This window comes from Lolium rigidum, chromosome 1, assembly GCF_022539505.1.
Source record: "Lolium rigidum isolate FL_2022 chromosome 1, APGP_CSIRO_Lrig_0.1, whole genome shotgun sequence".
NCBI classification, from domain to species: Eukaryota; Viridiplantae; Streptophyta; class Magnoliopsida; order Poales; family Poaceae; genus Lolium; species Lolium rigidum.
Window position 1 is genome coordinate 364,045,290 of NC_061508.1, and position 13,473 is coordinate 364,058,762.

Here is a 13,473-nt window from a genome sequence, read left to right on the forward strand (position 1 = left end):
CGAGTGTGGAAGTCACGGAGCTTGCCCCACCTGTCATCGAGCGGTAGTGAGAATTCAACGGCCTCCGTCCCAAGACGCGAGTGGAGCATCACCAATCGGCACCGACAGATCCTCCGAAACATATTTTGGTCCGGACACAGATCTGCTCGAACGCCATGTCGCCGACTGATGGGCCCAAGCACATCGCGGCTCGCTCCGGCCGTCTTGCCTTCCCGGTCGGTCCTCTCCCGCCACCACAACAGCATTACCAACCCGCCTTTTTTCTTCCGTGGAAGCCTACCTAACGAGACGTAGTAGCAGTCACTGACCTAGCGGGCCCATGCTGGGCTCAATCGGTAGCTCGGGGCCCACCTCCCCGAGCCTGTTTGGCACGAACGCAAGCAAAGCCGCCCACGTAGACGTAGTTGACAAGTTCCCGTCCAGTCCATCCCCACTCGTACTGCCATGTGGGACCAACTACCTTTTGAATCCACACGTCAGTGCACGATTCCCTGCACAGTTTTCTACGAGGGCGTGTACCCGTAAAATACGCATCCGCAACGGGTTATACTAACTAACGTCGCAATGACAGCTGGGTCCAACCACTGTCCGGACCCACCTGTCACTGAAATCTACTGGGATTCACGCGCAGCGAGAGTCGCTGCGTGCCTGCCCGCCTCCATTAAAACACCACCTCGTCGCAAACGGAAAAGCGCCATCTCCATCTCGTCTCGTCACTCCTCCCCCGTTGGCGATCTCCTCCGCGCCCCAGTGCCCCCATGGCGATCTCGCCGCCGGCCGCGGCCGCGGCTCTGGCCTCGTCGCGCTCTGCCTCCTCGTGGCCCCGGCCGCCGCCTTCTACCTCCCCGGCGTCGCGCCCAACGACTTCGACAAGGTATTGCCGCGCCCCCATTTCCTCCCGTACTCGTGTGGATCTCTCCCCTCCCCCGCGTTGTGCCACGCGAGATCGTCGTCTGCCCGGATCTGGGGGCAGCGTGCCCAGATCTGGCCTCGCGCGGCCGGGTTTCCCCGAGATCTGGCTAGCGGTGGCGCCACCACGCGGCTGGATTAGGATATAGCCTCCCGCAATGTAGGTTGGTTGCGCGAGGCAGTATGGACGTATGGTTCGAGAAACCAGACGTAGGATCACGCTCTTGCGTTGCGTGCGAAAAATCTATTGGCCCGCGCCGGCTCCTGCGTTATAGTATGACGAATCATGCCCACGAGATTTACTAGTCAATGCGTTGAGACGTGAACTGCAGAGTGTCGACCTGTGGTCTCACGGTAATGCGGCGCTAAAACATGATTCGTGATCCTCGATACTTGTGTGATGACTGGCTCCTGCGTTATATGAGGAATGACCATGCCTTGGGCTGACGAGATTTATAGTAAGTCAATGCGTAGAGACGGACTGCAGAGTGTTGGCCTGTGGACTGCCAATAATGTGGCGCTAAAACTTGATTTGTGTTCTTCGATACTTGTCTGATGACATCACGATATATAGTTCTCTAAACTGACTTTCGAGGACTTGGGGTGCAGATTTGGTCGGTCATAAGCTGTAAATCTCAGGCGGAAATTAAAAAAAAATCTATTACGAGTTTGCTAGGACGTGACCTTTCCCTTCTCAACCGTGTTAACATTTGTTGGTTGTGAACTTAAATAAAATGTTTGTTTAAATCTTAGTCTAAAGTCATATCCAACCTATCGTTTCTTCTATACGCACTTAGAATTCTTCTGTTAACTGACAAGTGCCCCGTGCTTCATGGCTTCGTGCTGTCTTTTTTGCTCGCAGGTGTTAGGTCATGTGCCATGCTCACCAATAAATTTTCCTACAGTTCAGCTAACAGCGATCCACTTTGTCCTTACGCAACTGCTAACCGAAATGTTTCTACTCTTTGTTTGCAGAAAGACCTTCTTCCCGTGAAAGTCAACAAACTGACTTCGATCAAGACACAGCTTCCCTACTCATTCTACTCTCTCCCGTTCTGCAAGCCAGACACTATCGTCGACAGCGCTGAAAATCTCGGTGAAGTTCTTCGCGGAGATCGCATTGAGAACTCCGCATACGTGGTTTGTTTTTCTCCGTCCATTGTTTGCTTCGATCAATGCATCGCACAGCTGGCCTTAGTTCACTTCTTTGCGCATATGTTTTCCAGTTTGAAATGAGGGAGCCTCAGATGTGTCAGATAGTCTGCAAGATTTCAGTTGGGGACAAGGAAGCGAAGGTTCTCAAGGAAAAGATTGAAGATGAGTACCGCGTGAACATGTATGTTAGTAATTTAGTTTCTGGGTCATCTAAGAATTTTTTCTTCTCTTATATCAATTGGTCTTAACATAAATCCCCTACATCCAACAGGATTCTTGACAACCTGCCTCTAGTCGTTCCCATTCAAAGAGTGGACCAGGAAGGTGCTTATTTCTATCAACATGGGTTCCATGTTGGAGCCAAAGGACAATACTCAGGGGTAAGACTAACTATGATGTACCGCACTGGTCAAATGTTGTCTAAATGCAAAGTTCTCATGCCGTGCATTCTCCCTTTTTTCTGTTTGTTTACAGAGTAAGGATGAAAAATATTTCATCCACAATCATTTGTCGTTTACGGTGAAATATCACAGGGATGAGCTAAGAGATGTTTCTAGAATAGTGGCCTTTGAAGTAAAACCCTACAGGTACATTTGAGCTTTTTTGGTGATTTTATGTATTTGCATGTTCACATCCTTCTTGTTAGATTTGAAATGAAACAATGGCATATGCTGCAGTGTTAAGCACGAATACGAAGGACAGTGGAATGACAAGAAGACCCGTCTGACCACTTGTGATCCTCATGCAAAACGTATAATTACATCATCTGATTCTCCTCAAGAGGTTGAAGCTGGCAAAGACATTGTATTTACATACGACGTGGATTTCAAGGTCAGAATTAACGTGCAAACCTATATATGTTTCATCTCTATTGATGTGATTGCATTTACTGTGGTACTTGTAGTATGTACCACGTGGAGCTTGGATGTTATTCAATGTGTTTTTTTACTTGAAAATGTTTTCATAATTGTTCATTCTTTAACTATTCTAGCAACTTGCAGGAGAGTGATATCAAGTGGGCATCTCGCTGGGACAGTTATCTGCTGATGACAGATGATCAAATCCACTGGTTCTCCATTGTGAATTCTCTCATGATCGTTCTCTTCCTTTCGGGAATGGTTGCAATGATCATGCTTCGAACCCTCTACCGGGATATCTCCAAGTACAACCAGCTAGAGACCCAAGAGGAAGCCCAAGAAGAAACAGGATGGAAGCTTGTTCATGGTGATGTTTTCAGGCCTCCGGCACACTCAGACTGGCTCTGTGTTTATGTTGGAACAGGTGTCCAATTTTTTGGCATGATGCTTGTCACCATGGTCTTTGCAGTCCTTGGCTTCCTTTCTCCATCCAACAGGGGTGGACTGATGACAGCTATGCTCTTGCTTTGGGTTTTCATGGGTTTGCTTGCTGGCTACTCTTCTTCACGCCTCTACAAGTTGTTTAAGGGCTCAGAATGGAAGAACATTGCTTTGAGGACAGCATTCACTTTCCCTGGCAGCGTGTTCGCTATTTTCTTCTTCTTGAATATTCTTATCTGGGGTCAGAAGTCCTCTGGCGCAGTTCCATTCAGCACAATGTTCGCCCTTGTCCTCCTTTGGTTCGGTATCTCAGTGCCTTTAGTTTTTGTTGGGAGTTTCCTTGGTTTCAAGAAACCTGCCATTGAAGACCCTGTGAAGACGAACAAGATACCCAGGCAGGTACCTGAGCAGGCCTGGTACATGAACCCAATCTTCTCTATTCTAATTGGAGGGATCCTTCCATTTGGAGCTGTGTTCATTGAGCTCTTCTTTATCCTGACCTCTATCTGGCTGCACCAATTCTACTACATCTTTGGGTTCCTCTTCCTTGTCTTCCTGATCCTTATCGTCACATGCGCTGAGATCTCAATTGTGCTCTGCTACTTCCAGCTATGCAGTGAGGATTACCTGTGGTGGTGGAGGTCATACTTGACATCGGGGTCTTCTGCCCTGTACCTCTTCCTGTATGCCACCTTCTACTTCTTCACAAAGCTGGAGATCACAAAGTTTGTGTCAGCTGTCCTTTACTTCGGCTACATGCTTATAGCCTCATATTCATTCTTTGCCTTGACGGGTACAATAGGATTCTATGCATGCTTCATGTTCACCAGGCTGATTTACTCGTCTGTGAAGATTGAGTAAACATCTTCTGCCTAATTCTTCGTTGCCACGGTGAAGGGTCTATGCTTCAGACAGTGAATGCTACAGGTCTTCGAAGTATAGCTTGATGTGGCATCAGTTCTGAGTTGTCAAAGCTGGTTGTTAAGATGAAGATATGTTATCCACGATTAAAGTATCATAGCTAGCTCAGTGAGTTTTGTTCTCTTATCCTTTTTTTTTTCTTTAGCCTTTGGATCACGAGGATGCCTATTGAGTGCTTGTTGCAGAGTGAATTGTATACGGACACCGATAAATCTCATTTATGTTCAGGCCACATGTAATGTAATTGTCACGTACATTAAGTCTTGTATTAAAGATATTGCTGCAGTAAAATGTTCTGACTAGTTCTAGTTCTTCGTCATTGAAGTTGTACTCTATGAAAATGATTATTGGATGAAATGATTAGGAAATATATGTATGTAACTGTAATTTGTGCGCTCCATATTGTTTTGAATGAATGCAGTAAGTGAATAGTGACATCGGTTGACATATACCCTTCTCCATTTCTGCTTACACAGAAGTAAACTGGAAGAATCTTGAGGTGAAACCAAATGAACTGGACGAATCTTGAGGTAAGATTAAGTAAACTAGAAGAATCTCGAGGTAAGATCAAGTAAACTGTCAAGAATTATGCAGCAAGGAAAAAACACTACCAACTAAACAAAAGTACGGAGTACTAGTTCATCTGCCATCAAACATAAGTTTGATCAACAAAAACGAAACACCATCCTCACACTACCACTTTTGTCAAAGCAAACATGACAGTCTGGATTATTAGTTTTTTTTTCTCCTTACTCTTATGGCAGCAGGGAGAAGAACACTCTTTGCATTGCCTGAGAGAATGCACGCTCTGGTTTAGGTTGCCAGCATTGCATTATTGAGGTTGTGCTCGCCACTTCCTACCATAATGAACTTACTTATGTCTATGACTAATGACTCCACACTTAGCCAATAACTCATGGCAACTTAGGATATGTTCCCTGACTGGGACGGAGGCAGGGTTGCGGGCTGGGGCCATGCCCCCCCCCACCCCCACACACACACACACAACCACATGCACTTTTTTCTTCTTTTGAAAGCACCCTATATAATATGCGAACTGACCGGAAACTGCCTATATGCCCCCTCCAATTAATGTAGACCCTATTCCACGAATTTTGTAAATCGATCGTGTTAAACTTTGAACTAAAACACGAAACTGGAAAGGTACAATTGACGAAAGCTGGAATGAAAAATGGAACAACCTCGTCAATAACGGAAGTGTTGGTGCCAAGATAAGAGGATGGAGAGAGTGTTGCTTGTCACCATATAGTATTTGCAGTCCTTAGCTTCCTTTCTCCATCCAAGAGTGGTGGACTGCTGACAACTATGCTCTTGCTTTGGGTTTTCATGTGTTTGCTTCCTCGTTACCCTTCTTCACGCCTCTACAAGTTGTTCAAGGGCTCGGAATGGAAGAACATTGCTTTGAGGACACAACATTCACTTTCTCTGACAACGTATTTGTTGTTATCTTCTTCTTGAATATTCTTATATGGGGGAAAACTCCTCTTGCGCGGTTCCACCAAGATTATGATGGCAAGAGAAAATTACAAAAAGAAACATCACAATTTTTTCCGAGAAGGATCCACATCTATTATATAAGCTCAAGTGCTATCAACAACAAACCAAGTGTTGATTTACAATAAAATGCCTATGTAATAATTCATATCTAGCCATGCAAACATGAGGATCAGCGAGCTAGATTATATTCCTCTTATCGAGTATTTCCTCATGCTATTGTACACGAGACAACTAGAAACTCCCTTTCAAACAGCCTCTCCATGAAGACAAAGAACTGAGTCAAGTTCGTCGTGAGAAAAATGGAAGTCAGGGGATGACTAGTTGCCTGCATCAAGACGCGCACCTGGCCCAGCACAACAAGGCCCAACTGGGACAGGCTTGATGGCTATTTTAGTGTGGCATTTGGCATGGACACCGGGCGGTGTGAACCCAAGTGTACATGCACCTTATTATGAAAATTTATAAAAAAATGTATTTTTAAAGTTTCAGAAAATTTTGAAAAAAATGCAAGAATGTATAACCTATGTTCACACTTATTTGTGCATATTTTGGCATAAAAAAATCATGTGTGACCTACACATAAATGTGAAAATGGAATTCCTTATTTCCGTGAACAGTACACAACCAATCATTATAGTGTTATTTGAATATTTTGTCATTTTCCTGTAGGCCACGTACAATCGTATTTTTCCGTGAAAACTTACACAAGTAAGTATCAACATAACATGTACATGAAAAAATTATTTTAATTTTTTTGAGATTTCAAATAGCATTTTTTTTCAATATTGAAAGACCCGGATGACGTATCAGAGGGATAACAACACTCTTTGCATTGTCTTAGAGGGAATGCACACTCTGTTTTGCCTTACGATGGTTGTGCTCAGCTCTTTCTAGTAGGGCGAACTTACCTCATATTTTAGTCGATGACCCCACACTTGTAAATACCTCACAACCGCTCAGGATATGACCCCCTGAGACAGAGAACTTGTAGCATTTGAGTTGTGCGGAATGAAGGGGTGAAGGTATGACTGAAGGGAAGTTTGAAAATGTGGACCGTTCAACGAATTTCGTAAAATCAATCTTGTTAAACTTTGAACTAAAACATGGAGTTGGAAAGGTGCAATTGACGAAAGCAGGAATAAAAAATTGAATAACCTCATCAATCCCGATCTTTTTCGTGTAATCAAGTGTTGGTGCAAAGGTAAGAGGATGAACAGAGTGTCGCCATAGAGATGCCTGGAAATATAGAGATGCATAGACTCAAAACTCATCTACTTCCTAAAGAACTCATAACCACTTCATGATCCTTGGAACAAATAGCTTGCAACATGAAATTTGTGCGGAATGGCAAAAACAAGCTAATATTAAAAATAATTTAGAAGCAAAACATGAAATTTGAAGAGCTACACTTGATGAAATCTGGAATCATTTGCGATGATTGAATCAGCTCGCTAATGTGCAAAGGACACCACAAACCGTACTGGCATAAAGTTAAGAAGATTTGTGAGAGACATACTTAGTACCACAATTCATCTACTCCCTCCATTCTGATTTAGTCTACATCCTAGAAAAACTAAGACAAACTAGTATTGCATTTATTAGTACTACTTAGATATGTGAGCAACCAATCCAAGTTACATTGAAAATAACAACATCCACTAAAGAGAGCAAAACCACTTCATTTTGAGTGTTGTTGTTGACTAAAAGCTAAAATGTAGACTATTTCAGAACAAAATTTGAGGCTAGAATGTAGACTGTTTCAGAATGGAGGAGTACTTAGTAAAGAAATTTGGCTATGATCCTCTAAACATAAAACTTTTAACATGGAAGTTGTGTGAAATGGCAAGGAGAAGGTACGTCTCCCAAACGATTTTAGAAATGTCCGACCATGTGCAGCAAATTTGGCAAAAACGATATTCTAGGACTTTGAATGAAAACACAAAATAAGAGAGCTATGTATGGTTGACGAAAGTTCGAATCATCTGCGAAAATAGAGTTACTTCATCAATGCAGACATTTTTCTTGCAGAGATCACCACGTACCTAGGTGTTTCTCTAGAGATTAAGAGAGAAGTCCCTGAGAGTTACATAAATAAGATGACCTATAGTAGGTACTCATGTTGCACTGCTCGAGCAAGGACCCATCACTCTTGTGTCGCTATTGCACGGACTTTTTTTTCACGTAAACGCAAAAGGACGCGCCTCAGTGCATTGGTAGAACGAAGATAGTTACAAGCCTAAGACAAGACGAAACACCCACCACTCAAAAGAGGGCTACGAGCCTACGACTAAAGGATCTTACACACGTTACAACGAACACCACCAAACAAAACATGGCCTAGATGCCAATCAGAAACAAAAGGGCACCACAATCCACCAAATCCTCCAAAGAAAAGAGCAAGTCCAATTCTGCAAAGAAGGGCAGAGCCATTCTCTTAATCTCGGGCCTGATCTGTGCTGTGCAAATGGACGAATCGACTGGCCATGTTGGTGCACCGACTGTGACCATGGTTCCTTGCTGTGTTTTTTTTTTTCGATAACATGGTTCCTTTATGTTGCAACTCAAGCATCCCAGGGAGACCATGGATGAAACAGCAACAACCCTAAGGGGCATCGCTTCCACATGTTGTCATTAGGATCATTTGGGACTACTGTTGCACATTGGGACTTCACCCCATTTTACAACTATTAGGACTAAATTGTACATAGAGTACAACTATTAGGACTAGTGGTGTATTTAGCTTTTTTTTTTTCCGATAACATGGTTCCTTGCTGTTGCAACTGCAACAAATCAAGCATCCCAGGGAGACCATGGATGAAACATCAACAACCCTAAGAGGAATCGCTTGCCTCGTATATCCTACCTTACTATCAGTTGAGTCAATCAATTAATCAAACAATGATCAATTATGCATAGCCCCATAATGTCCTATACCAAATCCAGGCACCAATCAAGCGGGCGACTATGACATGATTGGCTGAAGAGCAGCAATTAAGAAGAAGCAACCTGGATCTAGATAATGCTCCAACCCGAGAAGAAATAATATTTGTCAAGTCAAACCGATGATATATTGACATGGATAATTAAGGGTACCGTTTTCAGAAAATGGATGCCCGTAAGAGGAAGTGATAATCGAAATGGATGGATATACAGTAGCACTCTTTAAAACAAATGTTGTGATTGGACAGTAGAAGAAAATTCTATATTTTTTTTTCTCTTCGAAGCCCCCAAAATAACATTGCAGTAGAATACCTACAAAGGTGGGATCAAACTATCAAAGGGGAGTGAGTTGTTGCGGATAGGTAGAGGTAAAGTCCTCTGCAGTGAATCTAGCCTTGTGTTCAGATTTGAAATTACACTCCTGATCTTGAAGCTAATTGCACTGTTAAAGAAGTCTTCATATAAAAAGGTGCACTTTGCAGTGCTAAAAAGAGCCCCTAATTTTGCATTCACAACTTTCGATCAAAGTTGAGATCCAAATTGTGACATAGGATTAATCCAAGAAAAATCGGAAAAAATGACTTCTTGCTAAAAGTGGAAACTTAATTAACCATGTTGGGTAGATTATGGACCATGTAATCTGATACTCATTCAACATTGCACTGCTGGGTAGATTATGGACCATGTAAGCTTTCCATTCTTTTCATGGGTTGGACATAAAATTGACTAGAAGAAACACACTTTTAACAGCCTTCCAGGGCAACCTGGTCCATCATGCATCGAGACAGGACCGTCTATTCTTTTTTGCTCTTGGTACTTTTGTCTTTTTACAGTATTTGACCGGCCTGTTTGTCGAGTTACCGCGCTCTCGATGCTATGACCAGTCCACATCATTAAACAACTTGAACATACTGCTTTATGCTTTCTAATTTTCCTTGCAAAAAATAGTATGTTCTTAGTAACTAGCAACACTGTACATTAAGAGCTCTGCTGAGACAGATCTTGCAGACGCAGACGTCAACTTGAAGAGCTGGTGATATCTTAGGCAGGCAGAGCAACCACTAAAATAATTGGCCAACAATAACAAAGGATTGTTGCCTTACCAACTGAAAGATTGTCTAGTGCAGAACGGGGACATTTCACAGCCTAATCCAACCAAACGGTGGCCATAAACTAACCGAAATGGACAGCACTAGGAGCTGGAAAGTCATGTGGGTTGCCAGGAAGATGGTAGGGCAGTGCCACACTGCCACACCACATTGTGGAAGCACTTTGAGTGCACAAGTCACCACAATAATCACCAACACCATTTGCCAATAGTAAACTACTGCTGCGGCAGAAGATTAAGGCTAATCTGAAAGGTGTTGGAGGCCAAAGCTTTCACTTCCGGACAATCCCACTGGATGATGATGGCCTTTGTGGAATCTATGGACTAGCTGAAGTATGAACTAGGGAAAAATAAGGCCATCCAAACACTGAGCGCGGATATGCTATTAGTGTATTTTGTTCATACCAACACCGTTGAATTCGAAGGAATATGAATGGAATGTTACATGTACTCTTTGCACGGAAGGTTTATGGGAAAAGTTGTTTCTTAAATGTGGAGTTTTGGTTAACCCTGAAATTCTACATAACCTTTTTTGCTTTTATTTTTCAAGGAAGAATGGATCGGAGTTGGTACTGAGTAGTAGATTCTTCTGACTCCCTACTAGCTAATGTTGATGATTTTCCAGGTGGTAGTTGTCTCCTTGAAGAAAAGTAAGCAGAAATTTTACCGAAGGGGATTGAGGATAGAAGAGAAATACCAACCAGGCGACCATGGATGGTGTGGTTGGTGAAACTGTCGATCAAACACAAGATAGCAACCACGTGTGCCTGCCACTATGTCCCAGTTCGAAACTCCTCGCATGCACGAGCTCGCAGCTTTGAAATTGAAACTTCCGGTATGTAGTCACTCTGCAAACTCACAGCAGAGCCTGAACTGGACATTTAGTTGCTCGATTCATGGCAAGAGAAACAAATCCAAGTCTTCTATGTTTTCCTGGCTGGTGTCTAGAGTTGACCGATTTGCTAGAAATCATTTTCAGCTGAAGGGAGATAGAGACGAATCACAGTTGGACATTTCTTTGGCATTTCGAGCACAAGAGAGTACGCAATCTGCTTCCTTTTCTATGGCATCTGGTGGCCTGGATGATGTAGCACCGAAAATTACGTTGATGTCTATGTTTCATTGACACAAGTAAAATATCTGATCGACTTGATTGCTCACATGGCTTATTTCTCCTTCTCCTAATTGACAGAGACCATGCTTCGCAATTGAATACTGAAGTATTTTTTTGATTCTTGCAAGTCAGATACATTGAGAGAATAACTGTGAGCAACGAATTCCTTACTAATTCAAGAGGAAGACATCCAATGTGCAAAAACAACAATTCACCAGTCCACTCTTGTGAAGTATATCTTGGAACTAGCGCTGAAATGGTCAGCAAAATGTTTTGGAACTATTGCTAGACTATGTCACAACTCACAACTTGCAACATCAAACTGTTAGAATCGAATGAATTTCATGTTAAAAAATTAGTCGAAGAAGAATAAATCCTATGTATACAAGAAAATGACAACACCACAAATTTGCAGTAGACAAGCAGAGCACTTCTTGAGTCAGCAAAGTTACCATCACTCAGTGGCATCGGGCTGCGCCCGTCGTGATGACCGCGGGAACGGCCGGATTCGTGGCGACGGCGAGAACTCCACGGGCACGGGGGGCAGCTCCATCTCGCCGGCAAGGATCTTGACAATGTCCGTACTGTCCGGCCGGTGTTCCGGCTGCCTCTGCAGGCACAAGAGCGCGAGCTGCACGCAGAGCGTGGCCTGGTCCTTGTCGTAGGCGCCCTCCAGCCTCTCGTCCAATAGCTCGAGCACGTTGCCAGTGCGCGCGAGCTGCCGGCACCAGCTCACCAGGTTGGCCTTCTCCAGCTTCATCGGCGACGACAGGATGTGGAGCGGCCGCCGGCCGGACAAAATCACCAGCACCAGCACGCCGAAGCTGTATACGTCGGCCTTCTCGAGCAGGTCGCTGCCGTGCTCGCACGGGCCGCCGCCGCACTCCGGCGCGACGTAGCACACGGTGCCCCGCATGCTCGTAGTCGTGCTGAGATCCCGGCTGAACAGGTCGCCGCTGTGCATGTCGCCGCTGCCTGCAGACTGGCCGCGCCGGCGGCTCCTCTTTCGGTTCCTTCGGAAGCTCATGTCGAGAGCACTCGGCTCGACGCTGCCGTCCCCGCTGACATTGCGGACGACGTTGCTGGTGTTCATACTGATCGACCGCAGCCACGGCTTGGCGGTGCCTCGGCGCCGCTTGTCAAAGCTGCCGCCTTTCTTGCTCATCTCCTCGAAGAACTCTTCCTTCCACCACTCTCGCATCTGGGTCGCCTCCTTCTTTTCGCCGGCGTTGCCTTTATTGGCGCTGTAGTCGGCATTATCCGCGTTCTTCTTATCCTCTGGTGAGGCTGGCACGGCGTTGTCGTCCGTGACAGAGGGTGAGTTCTTATTATGGTCGTTGGCGTGGCCGTCGTTGTCGTCGGCCCAATCTGGATTCCTTTCCGGGCAGATTTGGCTGCCGATCCACTCGGCCACGTAGTCCCGTGAGTCGAGCTCGCCGCTGCCGTCCTGCTTCCACCACCACTCCTTCCCCCACGCTCTTGCCGGCCCCGAGTCCTCTCTGGCGTCCGCTTTGACTAAACCGACGGCAGAGGCAGTGGTGGAGAGGTCGCCGGCCTCGCCGAGTTCTTGGCTCATGAAGTCGTCCCCGGCGGGGCCGGAGGCGGCGATGGCATCAGGAGTCTTGAAACGCGCGAGGCCGAAGTCGGCGACCTTAGCGCGGAAGTCGTCGTCGAGGAGAACGTTGCTGGGCTTGAGATCGCCGTGCACGACCGGCGGCTGGCACTCGGCGTGGAGGAACGCCAGCGCGCACGCCACGTCGCGGACGACGGCGAGCCGCTGCGTCCAGTCCAGGAAGCGGCCTTCGCTGAAAAGTGCTCCCTGGAGGGATCCCTGCGGCAGGTACTCGAAGACGAGGAGCAGGGGTTGGTCGGCGGCGGAGCCGGAGCCGGAGTACCCGAGGAGCGAGACGAGCCGCGGGGAATTAGCGGGGAGCGACGAGAGCACGTGGAGCTCGTGAGGCGACGAGCACGTCTTGACGGCGGCGAGAGAGGCATCGGGGAAGGTGGCGAGGTAGACGGGCGAGGCGGCGCCGCGACCGAGGAGGCGGGAGGGGTGGAAGCCCCCGGTGGCGCGGCGGAGCGCGCGGCGGGAGTAACGACGCAGCGGGCGCGCAGGTGCCTGTGGCGGGGAGAATGGTAGTGTGGGGAGCCGGCGCCGGCGTCGGCGGAGGTGGAGCACGAGGAGGAGTAGGAGTAGGAGGAGCAAGCCTGCTGTCGCCGCCGCGGTGGTGACTGCGAGCAGGACGTGGCGGTGGTTCTTGGCGGGGAGAGGAGGGGGAGGGGGAGGAGTTGGTGGTGGCAATGGCTGGAGAAGGCGGGAGGGCATGGCTGTGCAGTGCAGTGCAGATGGCGGGCGGGGCACAACCGCACAAGTGACACGACGCGAGTAGGGGCGGGTGGTCTCTACTCTCTAGTCGTAGTCGCAGAAGCGGGAAGCAGGAGGGAAACAGAGGCGTTGAATAATAACTAGATTTAGATGTGCTTGCGCGCATGTGCAATCGCCGTCTGCG

At 46.4% G+C, this 13,473-nt stretch overlaps 2 protein-coding genes across 2 annotated transcripts; one reads left to right on the forward strand and one right to left on the reverse strand.

Moving 5' to 3' along the window:
• Positions 1-801: 801 nt before the first annotated feature.
• LOC124703071 (transmembrane 9 superfamily member 9-like) lies at positions 802-4,602 on the forward strand (the record flags this gene model as incomplete). The annotated part of the gene is given in 7 exon segments (XM_047235282.1): positions 802-874; positions 1,885-2,049; positions 2,136-2,245; positions 2,336-2,444; positions 2,539-2,651; positions 2,742-2,895; positions 3,066-4,602. Coding segments are annotated over 7 exon segments (1,882 nt in total), but the record flags the coding sequence as incomplete, so codon positions are not given.
• Positions 4,603-11,054: 6,452 nt separating this feature from the next.
• On the reverse strand, positions 11,055-13,396 carry LOC124703080 (putative receptor-like protein kinase At1g80870). The gene has a single exon (XM_047235293.1). It carries the CDS (start codon positions 13,287-13,289, stop codon positions 11,418-11,420), a length of 1,872 nt encoding a protein of 623 aa, XP_047091249.1. The 5' UTR covers positions 13,290-13,396; the 3' UTR covers positions 11,055-11,417.
• Positions 13,397-13,473: the final 77 nt, after the last annotated feature.